This window comes from Python bivittatus, unplaced genomic scaffold (genome assembly GCF_059951505.1).
Source record: "Python bivittatus isolate LINGU-HERP-01145 unplaced genomic scaffold, Pbiv_v1 ctg000080_np1212, whole genome shotgun sequence".
Classification (NCBI taxonomy): domain Eukaryota; kingdom Metazoa; phylum Chordata; class Lepidosauria; order Squamata; family Pythonidae; genus Python; species Python bivittatus.
The window spans coordinates 88,532,630-88,550,495 of NW_028277035.1; the positions used below are offsets into that span (position 1 = coordinate 88,532,630).

The following is a 17,866-nucleotide window of genomic DNA, read 5'->3' on the forward strand; positions in this document are numbered from 1 at the left end:
TCTTATGCACAGCCATTCTTGTGTCTTTTTATAAATATTAACTCCTCACAACTGACCACATACAACCTGCTACCTTTCTACCAGCATTTATACATCTTTTAATTTCTCATCTTTTTTCCATCTTTATAAAACTTTCTACCACAGTACACAAATTCATTAACTTGCTCTATTTTTTTCCACTTATAACTTGCAATCAGTCACTCTATTTCTCTTGACTAACACAACCTGGCCTTTGATACATTGGTTTTCAGATTCTACTCCTTGTTGCATCATATAATCTAAAATTTTCTACAATCATTTGGGTTCTAAATCAAAAACATAGTTTTTATGTGGATACAAAAAATCCTAGCTGATAAATTTACCTCTTCTTTAAAGGAAAGCAAAGCTTTGGACCTAAATTGTGGCCTTTTAACCCAATTTTTGGTGATGACAGGTCATGAGAGAGTCATCCCAGAGATTAAGCAGTGAGTCCTTGACTTGGATCTGCATAGAGATAGTAACAATGATGATCTTTGTGGTAGACCTCTCTCCATACTTAATTATATCCTTTCTGTCCCACAAAAAAGAACATTTTCATTAGCTAGACTAAGTGCCTTGCCACTGATGTTTAATATACTGCCACAAGATTGCCTGGGCTGTTGTCCAGATGGCATGATCAAGACAGTTTTGCAAATACTATTGCACTGGTATTTTTATCAATGGTTGCAACCTATTAATTTTCCATCTTGACTGGTCTGGTGAGAACACTATTTCTGTTAGCAGAAAAAAACAGCTTATTTATTTATTCGTTCAGTACATGTCTGTGGCTGCCCACTTGTCAAATGATTCTGAGTAGCTTACACTGTTAAAAGCCATAAAACAGGCATTACATTAACAAGGTGACCATGTTGAGATGTAGTTCCACTACAGAAATATCCAGGAGGGTCACCAAATTTTATGATTCTCACAAGAAGGATTTGGATTTACCTTTGGCAATCTCTGCTATCTGATTTACTCCTGCCCAGATGGTCTGCAAATTCTATTAATTCCCTGGTCTTTTCCTCCTTTCTTTTATCTGGCTGAATTGTAATGCATTTGACAATTTTGGTCTTTAAATTAACTGCACACAAAAGTATATATACATTGATGTCCCTAACAAATGCATCTCTAACATTACCACAAGCATCCCTTATACATTTACCCATAAATACATTAAGCAACTAAGGGGGCATCACACTTTGTAGTCTTATTCCCCCTTCAATACTGAATCATTTGCTAAGCATTCCATTCATTTTCCACCCATGCTTTATGTCCATTATGTACACCCTTATCACATTCAGCAATCAACTTTCAACCCCATATTCATGGAGAACAATCCATAATTCATGTCTGTTCACTTAATATGCTTCTTCTAAATCAACAAGCATACGATAATCTTTCACACTTCATGCATGCCTCATTAACAAAAAACGCTTCCCCCCATAAGCGTATTCTGTCCCATCATGTCTGTTATTAAATCTCTCCTCAGATAAAAGGATCTCACAAGGGTCATCAGAGAATGGGAAATGCCAGTTTTATTTTAATCAGCCTTCTCCAACTACATCATGCAAACTGGTGTAGACCAATTAGGAATTAAAATAAACTGAACTAGAATGAGATCTGAATTCAGTCCCAAAAGTGCTAAATCTGTTTTGATTAAATGGGAAATTTTTATTGCACACGCTATCCCTTCCAACATTAATCAAGACAAAAGCACAGAACTCTAGCCTGTCCTTTCCTAACATTTATGTAAATTCAATATGCCGCAGTATCTCCAAATGAAATAATTTAATACAATTTTATTGTATTTTAAACAATGTTTCAAATCTGCATTCAAATTTCCATGTGTCTCAAATTCCTAAGCCTATAGAGTATGATGGTCTATAAATCTGTTTTCCTTTCTTTCTCATTTGGAATCCAATATTTGGCTCACAAATTTCCACACTGCCAAAGAAAGGGGCCAAAAAGGAATTTCAAATAGGATTTCAGATGCAGGAATGGTTAATTAAACAAACTTCCGTTTGCAAAGAGAAATTAGATGGATTTCAAAATGAAGAAAACTAGCATCAAATAAACAAGACCTTACCACTTAAAATACAGGCAGGGGTGAGGAGGTCAATAATTCATTCACGCTGTACCTTTCATCACTTACAATGTTAACTGGGGCTGCTGTCAGCTGTACTTTAGCATCCTCTAGATCAGGGTTTCTCAACCTTGGCAACTTTAAGACATGTGGACTTCAACTCCCAGAATTCCCCAGCCAGCATATGCTGCCTGGGGAATTCTGGAAGTTGAAGTCCACGCGTCTTAAAGTTGCCAAGGTTAAGAAACCCTGCCCTAGAAGGCCAGATTCACCATCCCAATGTAAGGAGTGAGTGAGAGGGTGATACTAAATGAGTTCTAGTTTGATCTAAGGCAACATGAACATAAAAAAAGTTGTGCAGCTACCTTAGTCAGATCTAGTAACAGGGAAGAGGGAAGAACTCAATATATAATACTTTACCAATGCTGTTGGTAATGTTCTCCTACTTCCTATTGGCAACACTTTCTGTTGAGTCAACTTAACAGCCACGATTTTGGTCCATTTCTCTTACCAAGGTCTGGTATTGCGATACATATACTTGTGGTGGATCCACTTGGCTTCATAAGGACCTCCCGCTACTATCCACAGTGGCTTCATCTGCCATGAGCTTTGGCCCTTATTCACCTGCAGAGAAATCCTGGGAACATCATGATTACTTTTGCAAATGGCATTGTTGTTAGAGACTGTTAAGGCACTGATGTTCTTTGTCCTTTCCAGAATGGCTGGATCAGCAAGAGTTTGAGGGTCCATCATCTGATGTGAAGATTCTTCAGGAGCATGGGCTGTCTCTTCCATCTGCCTAATGATCATTGGTTCTGGATGATGGGGACTGCTCAGAGGAGTGCTTTTTGGCCTAAGGGAGAGAAAGAGGAGTTATCTAAATAGATCAGGGAAGATAAAAAATCAGGCAGATAATTATAATGGTTTATAGCTTTTACAGTACTTTTTAAAATGTCCAAGCTACTTTGGTAACCTGACATCCATTTGGTAAAGTGGGTTAGTTTTGCTATTCCTATAATACAAACTGCTGGAGGGGAAAAAGAAGATGAAGCAGAATTGCTCCAGAAGATAGGACAAGAAACAATGGGTTTAAATTACAACAGAATAGATTTTGGTAGGGCATCAGGAATAATTTCCTAATGGCAAGAGCTGCTCAACAATGGAACTGACTGACAGGTGGTGAACTCTGCTTCATGGGAGATGTTTAAACAAAAACTGGGTTTCCTTCTGTGTTGGATGCTATAGTAGTGGATTCTTGAACTGTGTTACAACAATACTAACTCTGGTTGGTGTAAGTGTGGTTGTAGTTCAACACATCTGGAGGGCGCTGAACTGGGGAAGGCTCTGCTGTGTAATTTTTCAATACCAAACCAACCCCCATCGCTTCACAGCAAGTCTCTCTAGTTCGTTTGCTGATGCTGCAGTGTTCTGTTTATAGTATCATTGCAGGCTGAGCTATCAAGGTCCACCTTTCTGACCCTCTGTGATTCTTTGGAAATGAAGATGAAAAGAAACAATAGAGGGAGAAAGGGGAAGACTTACCTGCTCTCTGATCTCTGAGGTGCTTTTGATAAATCAGGGCTATCCTTTACATCACCTAGAAAAGTAGGAGGAAGCCAGGAACAGATACCATTTTACTAATGCATGCTACACATGGTAACCTCTGTGTTCTAATCTGAGAAGGCAGTTTAGTGTGCCAAAATTAAAGATTGTTCCAGATGAGACTTCAATCATATAACCATTCTGCTTCATTCATGGACATTATCTTCTCCTGCTGTAACCTTTCCACACTTTCCCATCGTTTCTCCTGCCTTTTTTTCTTACAGAAAGCTGATGGATAGCATTAAGAATCCTCTGCTTAAGCTGGCCAAACCTAGTTTTATGGCAGGAAAACTACTACCTCATGTTCAAATCCCATTAAATAATCTAACTTGCATGACTGAGCTTGCATTACACACAGGGAAAATTTGAAATGGAGAGCAACATTCAGTATCTTGAGAATCCTAGCTTCTGCAATTTTTGTTTTGAATGAACACCCAGGATATCGTTTTCTAAATAAGAAGAGAAAAGGCTGCCTTAAATACAGGTCAGGGTACCTGTCCCACCTATGCCAATATTATTTATTCAGTGACTGAGAGCCATGTTTTCCACATAGAGGTCCAACTTTCATTCTCAGTCAATGGATCCACTTAACAGGATTTTGGGAAAAAATTCTACCTATCAGCTTACCTAGGCTACCCTGGGCTAGATGGTCCAAAAAGATGACTCAGAATATGGAAATTTCTTATTTTTTCACAACCAAATTAGGCAAGCATGGTAAAGATCTTCACAGGCTTGAGGGTACTCTAGCCATTGGATGAAGTCATATTTCAACAACAGTAATTTTATTGTGGGCGTTTCATGTTTTGGGAACTCTCATTTTTCCCACCCATTTTTTGAATGTGGCCTTAGGCAAGCCAAAATGCAGACTTCAGCCCCCAACGGATCACATATCACCCCTTTACATATTCCGAAATTGTGTTAGGTAAGATTGATAGCTAGGTGTAAACATGGAAAAACAATTTACACCTTTCTCCTCCCTCCACACTCATCAGATGTCACTCACTTGATCTTTTCTCAGGGTCTTCTGCACTTTGGGCAGAGTTCTTGAAGCGGCTGTAGGAACACTTCCGAGCTATCAAGATGTCCTTTTGAGAGCTCTCCCTGGAGGAAGGGAGGGGAAAAACAAGCAGGGGGTGGAGATGATGAGGCAGCAGGAAGCAATGCGTGGGGCAGGAGCATCAAGCCAGAATGCAACAAGACAAAGTATGTGATGTAGGGGAAAGATGCATGGAATGGGATCAAGATGGTGGGTGGACCACAGCTTTCCTTGCTCAGGAAAGATATTTATGGCATTTTTATACCTCTCATCAACACATCTTAAAAAGGCATCCATAAAAAAATTTAAACACTGTTCTACTATCCATCCATCTAAAATACAACTAAAATTCATCAAAAACTAACATGTATGTTATGCTACAGCCTTGGAAAAGGAGTGAGAATATCTACCATTGGCACAGCAGACAGGGGACACATTTGGGCAAAAGGCAGCAGAGAGAGAATCTCAAGGTGTTGGAAAGACTCCTGTTCTTTTAAGGCTGTATCTGCTGGAATCTACCATCATTTTGGACACATCGTGCAAAGTTAAGAATCATTGGAGAAGATGCTGATGCTTTGAAAATCAAAGGTGATTAGAAAAAAGACTAACAGCAGACAAGGTGGCTAGATACTCTCATTGATTACACAAGCATGAGCTTACAAGAATCCACAGAAGCAGTTACAGGTAGTCCCCAGTTTAAGAACAAGTTCCATTCCCAAGGTCTGTCCTTAAGCCGAATTTGTATGTAAACTGGAATAGTATTACTGTATAATACTGTATTGGTAATATTGTATAATGAACTCAAATCACTGTGTATTTAACTCGAATTTTGCTACAATAGGCTCCATTCCAGGTTGTCTGTAACCTGGGGGTTCTTAACCTGGGGACTACCTGAACTAATAGACAATCCTGGCAAAATGATGTCACAAAGAGTTAGGAGTGACTGAGCATTATCGGTCTCACATCTGATGTTCAGCCCAGCCAGATAATACTGTAGACTTCTGCTACCACAATACAAGTAGTCCTCACTTACTGATGGTACCTGGGACTGGGAACTCCATCGCTAAGTAACACGGTTATAAGGCGCAATGTCACATGACTGCACCAACTTATGACGGCAGTTCTGCCAATCCCAGTTGCCATTGTTAGGCGAATCTTGCGTGGATGCAGCATCCCATGGTTACGTGATCGCCACATTTGCGACCTCCCGCCAGCTTCCCCATTGACTTTGCGTGTCGGAAACCAGCAGTGAAGGTTGCAAATGGCGATCATGTGACCGTGGGATGCTATGATGTCATAATTGTGAGCCGGTTACCAAGTGCCTGAATCACAATCATGTGACTGTGGGGATGCTGTGATGGCCGCAACTATGAGGATCCATTCTAAGCCCCTCATTCAGCACCATCATAACTTTGATGGTTGCTGAATGAGTGCATGTTAAGCGAGGACTACCCGTACAGAGCCGGAGAATCTTAGAGGCACAGCAGCTACTTTGCTTGCAGCAGCCTACAAGTTATCTGACTGGGCTGGAAGCACTCTAGTGTTCATTTATTGAACTACAACAATATATAGTATAGAGTGCTACTTTTGCTGTATTTTGCTTTTTCACAGATAAAAGTGGGGAGGACACTATCATGGATATGCATGACGGGAAAAGGCTATTATCCCCCCCCTCTCTCTCTCACACACACATACACACACACACAGACCTTAATGCTCACCCCCAACCCTCAGGTGGCTCTGCTGCAGTGCTTGCCTGATTCTGCTTCACAGGTTCAGTCCATGGACTGAGAGAAGACTGGGAAAAAACAATCATGAGTCAATTCTACTAACGTTGGCTACAGTGACTGGGAGGATGGTAGTGGTAATCCAATTCAGCGGAAGGGTACCAGACTGGGGGAGACTGGAATACCCAAGTAATGGACTACAAGATCTCAAAATTCATTAGCACGTATCTCCATTCCGTATTCTGTATCTGCAATAGACTGCATTCTCTTTCTACCAGCATGAGACCAAGAACAGCAGAATGTAATGTAGCATTTTACAAACTGAATGCTTCTGGTTAAAAAATGTGTATTTTATACGCCTGATTGCAATATAACCAACTCCTGAGATCCTGTTTTTTTCCTACCCAAAATTGCCTTGCAGTGGAGAAAGAAGAATACAAGACAGGACATTAGAATCACATCTTAATCTGTTTTTTTTTTTCACTTCATTTTTTCCCTTTCATATTATATCTCTTCAGTCATAAACCATTATTTTAAAAGGCAAACCATCCTGACTGCATTATCAGGAAGATGGCTAATAAGTGATTAGAACATCTAGGCCATTCTCAGTTTTAAGAGTGACTGTTTGTGGATTTTGGCATTGCCAGCAATTTCTTGAGTCTGGAACTTCCTGTGGGGTCCCAAGAGATCTCTACCTGCGTTTGTCCTTCCATGACTCTGCAGCAACAGTGTTACTCAAAAGGCTCCCCCAGGGGGTGAATTTCATAAGAATGGAGAAAACCCACAAAAGTTGCTGATCGGGTACAGAACAATATAAAAAGAAAGACTCACCTTTTGCCCCAACTTCTACTGGCCCATCTCCTCCAACTCTTCATTGGGCCATTCATGTGCTGGAGAAGTGGGCTGCAGAAGTACAACTATAGTTTTTCTAGAAACTAACAGATGGGAATGACAAAAAGACAAAACCACACATTGTAATTTTAAAAAAAAATCCAAACTTTATTATTGAAATGTAAACAAAGGTTCATTATTTGATCACGCCAGACACTAACAGCCAGAGGCAGTTCAGGATCTTGGCTGCTTTGATCAAAAGGGATGGGGAAGAAGAAGGTGGAGTGGCAAACAGGGCTGCTGAAAAACTGCCAGACCAAAAAAGGAAAATGGGGGTGGGGGGAGAGAGAGCAAGAGAAAGAGTGTTCTCCACAACTGAACAAGTTGACATCTATTGCAGCTTTCCCAACTGGGGAATCATGGGACCTGACTTAACACCTCTGGAGGGCACCGTGTTAGGGACGTCCAGCCTATTGTGTTCTACAAGGAATCTTAAATAAAGGCTGTCACTGGGTTGAGGATAGCAGAAGAACTACAATACTGGGTCAAACAAATTTGTTGCAGTGTCTAGCTGGAGGCTCCGAAGATGGGGGATCCAGTGTGCTCCCAACAGACACAGTCTTTGTTCTCAGCACCAGGTCTTCTGTGACAGGCCAGTTCTCCAGGCTTCTGTTATCGTCACTGAAGCTCAGTGTGACTCAACTGCCTGATGTCAGAGGAAGTGATAATCAACTCAAGGGGGGGGGGAGGGAGGAAGCACTTGGCTTCATTTAATCATCCAGAGCCCCCAAGTTTTCATTAAATAAGTAGTTGGAGCAAATATATTGGCCTCAGTGCAAAAACAGGCCTAAAAATGAGCTCTGGTAAAATCTCAGAAGAACCCCAAGCACAAATTAGTACAGTTCAAAGGCAAGGAGGATTTTAATACCCGGACTTCAAATCATTATTATGTTTTTACCCCAACGTTTCCCCAAGCTGCTTGGAAAGTTCCCAAAGCAGAGAGATCTCTACTTGTTTCATCCTTACAGGATGAGGAAATTTGGCTAATAGAGAAATGACTTGATCCAGGTCATCCAACAGGCATCATGACTGAATGGGGGACTTACCCTAAGACTCCTCCATTCCATCACCAATATTTTTCCCAATATTCCTTATCGGTTCTATAATGCAGCCTTTCCCAAAACAATATCCTCCAGATGATGGCTTTCAGTTCCTCAGAATCCCAAGCCACTCTCATAATTTAAAACATCTGGATGGTACCAGGTTGGGAACAACTACTATGGCATCTTGCTTGTTCTTCCACCTGGCACCCTATGGCCTTAGACTACAATGGCCACTACTTCTAGCTAGTACAGCAAACACATCTGGAGAGCTACATCTAACACAACTGGAGAGGTTGGGGAGGGTTAGTACAAATACCAACCATACTGTGAAAGCTAAGCAATTGTGTATTGGTTAGATAAGTTTCCCCCCCCCCCCCCGCCACAGTGTTTGAATTAACCTGGCACACATTTGCTTCTCCCCTTTCCTTTCCTTATAACACACAGAACTAAAGGTAGGAACATTTGATTATAATGTAACAATTCTCTGTTTTCCGTGCCTGACTCCTAACAGCTTCCTCTTGACACTACCTACCAATTCTCTCTTCCGTGCCTGCGAAGCTGGACGCTCAGCTCCTAATCCTTCATTTCCTTCTCCTAATCCCTACAAAACCTCTCTCAGTTCAGATCTGAAAATGAAGCTCAGAACGTCAGCTTCTCCTGCTTTGGGGGAGCATGGCCACTGCTCTAGGCTGAAAACACCAAACATGTCCTTTTGAACTACTGAGCAAACACCTAGAACAGTGTTAGGGACTGACCAAAGGGCAAAACCTATCATGGGCAGAATAACATCTAAAAGACAACACGCAACACAAGCAACTGACCACAAAACAAAGAAAGAGAATGGCACAGGGCTGAAATGACGAAGAATTTAACACTTGTATTCCCTAAGTGGGGGCCTCTAGAGCAGGGTTCTTCAACCTTGGCAACTTTAAGACGGGGGGGGTTCAACTCACAGAATTCCCCAGCCAGCCTTGCTGGCTGGGGAATTCTGGGAGTTGAAGTCCCCCCGTCTTAAAGTTGCCAAGGTTGAGGAACCCTGCTCTAGAGGTTATGGATCTGATTAACTGCAGGGGCTTCGTTCTCTTCTCTCCGTACTAGGGGTAAGCAAGCTATGAGATCCACGTGGCCTCAGAGTTTCCTTTTTACTACTCCCATGGTTCCCAAGCCACGGTACTGAAATTTAGTGGCATGTGAAAGGAAATAGGTACGTTTAGCTTCTAATAAGCTTATCCCACATGGTTAAATCTAGTCAAACTGCAAATTAAAGCAAAAATTCTGTGTCTGGCCTTCTGGAGCCATCATGTTGTTTCTGTTGCTGCTGCTGTTATTATATTTTTATCCCTTTCTTGACTTATCTTGGTCAACTCAAGGCAGCGAACATACTTAACACTCCTGCCTCCTATTTTTCCAACAACAACCCTGTGAGGTGGGTTGGGCTGAGAGAGAATGACTGGCCCAAAGTCACCCAGCTGGCTTTCATGCCTAAGAGAAAACTAGAACTCAGAGTCTCCTGGTTTCTGGGCCAGCACCTTCACCAGTAGACCAAACTGGCTTTCTAAATCATCTCCAAATACAGCCCAGAGTTACAAAAGGTTGTTTGACTCTACTCTGTAAAGATCTTTGGCCTGATCCTCAGAGTGATGGACCTACAGACAAAATAATGCCTTTTCATTTTGGGGGAGAGTGAGCAAAAGCAAAGGGAGTAAATAATCTGGTTCATGGGTATGCAACTTCCATCAGCTCAGGGGTCACACCTGACTTTGTATGGCTCGGCAAGGGACAAACTACACAAATAGGATCCACATTCTGTGAAGTGGGTATTAAGAGGAGAACTGGATACCTTAGCTCCCTTAAAGCAGACACTTGGTCCTCAGCTTTCTCTAATCCCAGCAAAATGCTCAAAGGATCAAATTCTTTGGCTCTCCCACTCTGGAAGGCACTGGGGCCACAGGAATGATTTGTCCACAAGCCACACTTTTGCAACCCTGCTGTAGGTTTCATGTCAGCTATGTGAAATCTTATTTTGGCTCCTCTCACTTTCCCATCTCCAATTACAACAAAGGAGGCCTCCCTAAATACTTCTAATATTGAATTAGAGGCTGATGTGAAGAGCAGCCAGGAGGGAGAGAGAGAAAAATGAAAGAGCATTACTGTCAACCAATTAATGGCTGGGTCTAATTCTGAGCTTTTGAGAAACTTTTCTCTTTAAGGAAGTCTTCTAACAGGGAGAGGGTCTGCTCTGCAAAGTCAGAGCACATACTCTATATGAAGAGGGCCCTTCCCAAGCTCTGTTTCTAGGCAGTCTAGTTAAAAGGATCTAATACTCTGGAGCAGTGTTTCTCAACCTTGGGAACTTGAAAATGTTTGGACTTCAACTCCCAGAATTCCCCAGCAAGCATGGCTGGCTGGGGAATTCTAGGAGTTGAAGTCCAGACAACTTGAAGTGGCCATGGTTGAGAAACATTGCTCTGGAGACTTGCTGGCTATCAAAGCAACAGTACAAGAAAATGGACTCAGTCTGGGGCATTCATGTATTTTCCTTCACCCCCAACCCTCCCCTAGGTTGCTGCTGACTCATTGTGGAGCCCAATGTAAGCTTATTACGTATTTTAATCCAGTCCTCCCTTAACGTGGACATCCTCCAAGCATTGGGTCAGAACTGAGAGATCTGTTTTGGCTTTTCAACTATATTCAGCCTATTTTAAGAATTACACTACAAATTTTACACACCTCAACATGTTGGGAAGCCATGCCACTGATTTTCAGTGATTCTTACTTGCAGGGACTTTGGAAGGCTTAAAAGGGTTCACATGTGGCCGGGGAGGGGTCTAAGCTGCCCATTCAGATCCTGCCACATGCCTGTCTTTCCACCAGACACTAAGATAATGAATATGATTTATTATCACCATTTGTCATTCAGAAAAAATGACAGAGAATAACTCAATGTTCAATTTTGGTACAAAAATCAAATGTACCAAACCCAAGAGAAAGTCTTACAGCACTTAAATACAAATAGGTTCTACAATAAATATCTATGGACACAGCTCACTTTGCTGCAGACATGATGAAAACAGAGTGAACCTCTGCTTGCTCCTTAAAAAAAGAAGACCACCAGCCAAGTGCTCTAACTCAGCCCTACTAAAACAGTGGATAAGTAGAGGATCCAAAGGCATTTTCAAGACCAACCAAGACAAGCTTGTTAAAGAACATTTCTCACTAGATTCTGAATATGTATATGTGTGTGAGAGTGAGTAGTGAGAGAGAGAGAAAGAGAATGAATAAAACGATGGTAGGGAAAGAGGGAAATTGTTGCTTTCCCTTGGTCAGGAATTGTGTATCTAAATTTAAATTAAATCTTAGCAACTTAGCCTAACACTTTTCTCATTTTTCTTGGAAAAGTTTCATTTTTGAATCAGAGATCCTGCGAAGATTCATTTTAACATCATCTTCTAAACCATTTATACAGAGGGTCCTTTATCCTGAAATATATCATCTGCCAAAAACCAAAGCAGTATATAAATACTAAATCTAACTGAAATATTAGTACAGTAGTTCAATGACAGTTTGCAAAGTTTTCCATTACTCTCCTCTTGACTTTTTTCATTCAAAATCTGTTGAGAAATAATCCTTCGTGACCTTACTGAAGAAGGTCTACACTTTCTACTAACACCCAGGTAAAAGCAGGCAGGTTTCTGAACCATTACAAACTCTGAAACCATTTACTAGAGACAACAACACATGTACCAATGCCTCTACTATCTCACATTCAGCTCTCTGAAAGAAAAAACATACATTACCCCCAAGATCAAAAGCCAACTCTAGAAATGGCCCTCATCCAAAGAGTAGTAATAGTATCAGTACCAATTAAATTAAATTAAACCTTTACTGTAAAACCATCTGGCCCAGACCTGATACAGTATAAAGGTACTCCTTTGGTTACCAGGCCCACAGCTTTTAAAAAGAGAATCCTTATGTAGTTCAACAAACATTTATTGCTGGAAACTAATTACCTCCTCTTTTTGTGTTCCAGATTTGCCTTCTAGACACTTATGATCTGTTTCATTTTTATGGTTCTTGCTCTTTTTTTAATATAAGGCACCCAGAGTCATCTGGACTTGGGTGCCCTCTAAATTCTATTACATTAAATTAAATTAAATTAGTCACAGGAAAACTGGGGATCAGCAAATCCATGCTGTAGCAGGCAGCAATTTACATATATTCCTCTAATGCTGGGTGGGATGTCTTGTTTTCAGCACTGATCACTTCCCAGCTGCAAACTTACACCATTTTAGAACTCAAGCATATCTTCATAAACAGCTGAATCTAAAAAGCAAATAATCAAGTAGGAGAATCTGCTCTTCCAAAATGCGATTAAGTTCCTTTTCTTAAGCATTTTTGGAAACTGTGATATTAAAAAAGTGAAGTAAGACCAAAAAACCTACAGACACCCAATGTTATATAAATAAACCTTATAAGTTTATTTATATAACATTATATCCTTATAGGCTTATACCCATCCTTATAGGCTCTACCCATAAAGCTTATTAAAAAGGAGAGAATGAAGAAACTGGATGTAAAATCAAATCTTGCTGCTAGAAAGTGCTCAAGACACGAGTAGAGGCCCAATGGTTGGGGAGACATAGCAGAGACCGGCGATCAATGGCTGTTTTCAGAGCGATTCAGGGAGCTGGCAGTGGGAAATAGAGGGTGGGTAGAGAGACAGGATAAAGGAAGGGGGTGTGGATATTAAAAAGAAAAAAAAAGGAGACAGGTTAGATCTCAGCCTGAAGAAAAGCATCACACTAATTAAAGATAATAATCATATCTCTGCTGAGAACAATGACACCACCTGTAAATTATAGAATCGTTATACCTTTGATGCTGGATCGTTACTATATTTCATTGCAATGCTCACAAAAAGGGCCAATTTGATAGTTGGTTCTTATTTCTTAAGGCCAGTAATTTCATCTGTTTTTGCCTATTCTACCCTTGTAGCACTATCCATTTATATGGCAATTTACAGAAGCAATAATAAAGGTTGAAATGTAAAGAAAACGGCAGGATTCATACACTGCAGTTTGCTTGATTTATGGCTCAGTGTGTTGTGTAAACCCAGTCAATTATAATTTATTCAATAAACCAAACTTAAGCCATGACTTAGAGCAATGTATGAATGAGGTCAATGGGTTCTCAAGAGCTACCCTAGCAGAAGCAACTGCACTAAAACCACAAAATTTTGTGGAAGCAGATTTAGATCAATTTGTATAATATGTTTCATATAAACAAATTAATAAATCTGGGTAGCCAAAATGGCCAGGTTTCAAGCTGGTATTGCATATTAGACAGATACACAAGCGATTCCGACCCTGGATTTGCCAAATGTAACAGAGAACATATTTGCAGATCACAGAATAACAACTTGGTATCCTCCAAAAGCATTGGCTGACATGTCCCATCATTCTCAGCCAGCCCAGCCCAATGTCCCTATGGCTGAGTATTATGACAATGATGTCAACTTGGAGAGGACTGTTGTGAAAATATTTTTTCCTAAAGCCCCTTCCACATCTTGGTTTCCAACATCTAACATGCTTCTTCCCAGCATCAAAGGCATTACAACATGCCACCTGTTGGCATCCCCGTGTCCTACAAACTCACTGCCAGCCAAGCCCTCCAAATCTCTGTTCAAAAAATCCTTGGAATATGTTCAAATGAAAGTGTTGGCCTCCAGCCATCACTGACTTCACATCCCACATAGTTCAGTAAACCATTAACAGCCATCACAGACGGAATGTAAATAGTAAAGGAAAGTTCTTAGTATCAGTTAAGAATGATAACAAAACATGCGAAACAGCACATGCAATGCAACATGGACAGCTGGAAGATATACAGAATGAAAGAGAGCTCAATGATGTGTCCAAATTCTGTGCTCAAAATTACACTTACTGAATAAGTCCCCACATAGTCTCTTTTTCGCTTCAGCCAAACAATTTTAGAATAGTATAAAAGAAAATGAAAATTGAGAGATCGGAGGTTCTTTGGGTCCTCCATTATCTTTGCTGCCATCCTGGTTCACCTGACTACCTAGCAATCAAGCGTCAGTTCTACTCTGCCCTGGTCCCCTGGTCCAAGGAGAGGAAACTACACTATGATTATTAGGCAAGAGTAGAAATACATTAGAGATAATTAGGCAACAAGAAGATACTGAAGCAGAAAGATAATTTAACTGTTGCTTGGCAAACAAAAGTTCATCCTTCCTCCTTGTGCTTCTAAGTTAGAGCTGAAGGGTTGCTGCATGTGACCGGAAGTGAAAGGAGTAAACGCAGCATGCATTCATAGCTTTTACATGACGACCACAGAAACAGAGTCAAGGCTGCAATGTCATACTAGTCCTGTGAGTAAACTGGAAAGCTCCAAAATGCCTCTCCATTCTTACCTGGTTCTCCGCCTCTGTGAAAGCAAGTTGCTCGGATCACCATTTATCAGATGTTGGGCAGCTGCATGTGGGGGACAGAGACGCAGGTTCTTCAGCAACTCTTGCTCGTTGAGGAAAGGTTTGAGGCAGCCCCGCACTGGAGAATTCCCCACGCTGCTAGAACGGGTCAGTGCCCGAGATTGGTTGAAGGGCCAAGGTGGTTCAGCCTCTTCCTTCAGGACTACAAGGAAGGGGAAACAAACAAAATAAATGGGAAAAAAAATCGTTAGTTCTTAGCCAGACTTAACATAACCTAGTAGACAGAAGATCAGTAGACAGAATCTTGCTGTTCTGGGTTCCTTACCATCCATAACATCTTATCTTCCAGATTTTTGCTTTCAGGCCCAGGTCATCAGCAAAAGATACCTGCTTTTCTTCACTATTGGAAGACTGTCCTCACTAATAGGAACTCAGCTAAGACTAAGTTGGAAAATTCCTTTCTCTCTGCTCCACTTTTGATCACCCTAGCATCTTAAGAACAGTGTGAAGCTGGCACATTTTAAAGATTATCATGGAGTCTAGGCAAGATCTTACAATTTAGTTTTTCATATAAGAATTCTTCCCAGAAAATACTAATTCAGATCCCTCTGATTCCTGAAGAGTCAAAGAACAGGATTTAGATTCTTCCTCACGGAAGGGAACTTTAGATTTTTCTTGGACATCAAATAGTGTTCCCACCCCAAGCTAGATGAAGTCATCTAACAGAAACAAGTGCTACAAAACCAGAATAAAATCATGCACGTGTACTTTTGCCTCATGAACTCACCTGGCCCCCCCTCCAAAAGCAGACCAAGTAGGGTACTAAAATAGGAGAAGGCAACCAAAGGGGAGCCATTTCCACAAAGTTGTAACAAGAAGTCATTTCCGTTTAGGCACTGATTCACCTGAATTATCTCAAAAAGCTCACTCATTTCCCAGTTAAGAATGAGCATTGCTTACATTCTCGATCTGACAGAGAATATGGTTTTATGTCTCCTTCAGGACGTTTTAGAGGCAGCTTCCTCGCTGGAGCTGCAACAAAAGGGAAAGCAAGGCAAATAAGCATTTGGTGGTGGTGGGAAATTAATACAAAAAATACCTCCAGAAATATAAGTTTCCATTCTTATGAGGCAATATGTTTCAAGAATCACATTGTGAAGAATGGCTATTCAAAACAATGTGGAGATGTGAGAGGACAAATCCCAATAAATTAGTCTAAAACTGCAGAGCACTGATCAATTATGAACAGCTAAGTCAGTGTTGTCCAAATTTGGCCACGTTAAGATGAGTGGACTTCAACTCCCAGATTTCCCCAGCCCCATGCTGGCTGGGGAATTCTGGGAGTTGAAGTCCACTCATCTAAACGTGGCCAAGTTTGGACAACACTGAGCTAAGTGAAAGAGCAGAAACAATGTCATACATTTGAAACATTTCCATCACTCAAACTAGACAATCTGTCCCACAAACTGCAGGAACCATGTCATTAAGTGAAGGACTCTCCCTGATCAACTATAGTACATTGAATTTATCTACTGCAAGATTGCCAGATGCTGGAAATTATTAAAGCACAAAAACTTAAACCTAACTGAAGGAGGGAGAAATTCTAAAGATGACGCAGAAAGATTGTAGAAGAGCTCCCACAATTGGGCTGGACTGCTTTTTACTCACACTATTTTGGATCATTTATCAAAGGAGACTAGACAATTTTAGAGAACAAATTTATCAATGAATACTAGTTTTGAGGACTGTTCATCTCTACATAGAACCGGAACAACAATGGGAGAGGAGATCTCCTATTTGTGGGGTCCCTAGAGTTATTATTGTGGAATCAATATTATTGTGCTAAGTTTGGTTGTCTGCTTGCAGACATTTCACTACCCAACTAAGTAACATCATCAGTGCTACTGAATGTGGAGTTTGCTCCCTGTTTATATACAATAACTTGCTCTGCCAGTATTGGTGGGGATGTGGTTTTCTCCTTGGTAGATCCTTGATTACGGTATTGTTTTCGGCTTGTTTATCTGGTGTTAATCCCTGTTTATCTGGGTGTTGGTTGCTGGAGAAAATGTTTTCTGGTCTTTTTGTTTCCTTCTTAGCTTTTTTTTAATTGTCTCTTTTGAATGGTGTGTAAGATGTGGCTTATCTCTATGTGTCTACTGATGGCTGATTTGTCTGAGTGCCAAGTTTTCAGGAATTCCCTTGCATTTTTGGATTTAGCTTGGTCTAGGATGCTCGCATTTTCCCAGTTGAAACTATGGTTGAGTCTGTCCATGTGTTGTGAAATTAAGTAGTTTTCATTGTGTCTTCTGACTGCTAGTTGATCTTGAATGTGCTCTGCTAGTCTTCTGCCTGTCTGTCCTACATAGTGGCTGTTACAGTCCTTACACTGTATGTTGTGGATAACTCTTTTTCTTCTTTTTGGGCTACTGGGTCTTTTGTTTACTTAAGATATTTTGGAGGGTTTTAGTTGGTTTGTGTGCTATAGTGGTTGTAATAGTCTGTTGATTGTTTCTGAATGTTTTTGATGTATGATAGTGTTATCCTTTTCATAGTTTGAATTGGTTGTGCTGTAATGGGTTGTGCGATCAGGCACTTTTTGATAAAGTTGCGTGGATATCCATTTGTTGGAAGATGTTGAATAGGCAGTCTGTTTCCTTCTTCTGGTGTTCTGGGTTGCTGCAATGCATTTGTGCTCACTTGAATAATGTTCTTACACAGCTCTTCTTGTGGGATGTTGGGCTGTTACTTTGGTAATAGAGCATTTGGTTAGTGTGGGCTTTTGATAGACTTGCATTTCTAACTTGCCGTTGTTTCCTCTGCTGATGAGGATATCCAGGAAGTGTGATGTTTTCTTCTTTCCTTGTGAATTTTATTAATGTTGTTGTTCATGTGTCTTCTCTAGTTGTTCCTTTTTTATTATGACGGTATCGTCCACACAATGGATCCATATTTTGGTTGCATGTGTGAGAGTGCTATAGCTTCTAGACACCGCACTATGAGTCCTGAGAGTGGTGA

The 17,866-nt window shown here is 40.8% G+C and overlaps 1 protein-coding gene across 2 annotated transcripts in view; it reads right to left on the reverse strand.

Annotated features, from left to right (window-relative positions):
- Positions 1-319: 319 nt before the first annotated feature.
- Positions 320-17,866, reverse strand: part of ATAT1 (alpha tubulin acetyltransferase 1) — a 33,659-nt gene continuing 16,112 nt past the window's right edge. The window contains exons 8-12 of one of the 2 annotated variants that reach the window (XM_088134605.1): positions 15,812-15,883; positions 14,834-15,053; positions 4,707-4,804; positions 3,644-3,698; positions 320-2,954 (exon numbers count right to left, since the gene is read on the reverse strand). In XM_088134605.1, coding sequence (XP_087990731.1) covers positions 2,609-2,954; positions 3,644-3,698; positions 4,707-4,804; positions 14,834-15,053; positions 15,812-15,883 — 791 coding nt within the window. In that variant the 3' untranslated portion in view covers positions 320-2,608. The remainder of the gene's footprint in view (positions 2,955-3,643; positions 3,699-4,706; positions 4,805-14,833; positions 15,054-15,811; positions 15,884-17,866) is intronic. The other variant, XM_088134604.1, reaches the window with a different exon arrangement.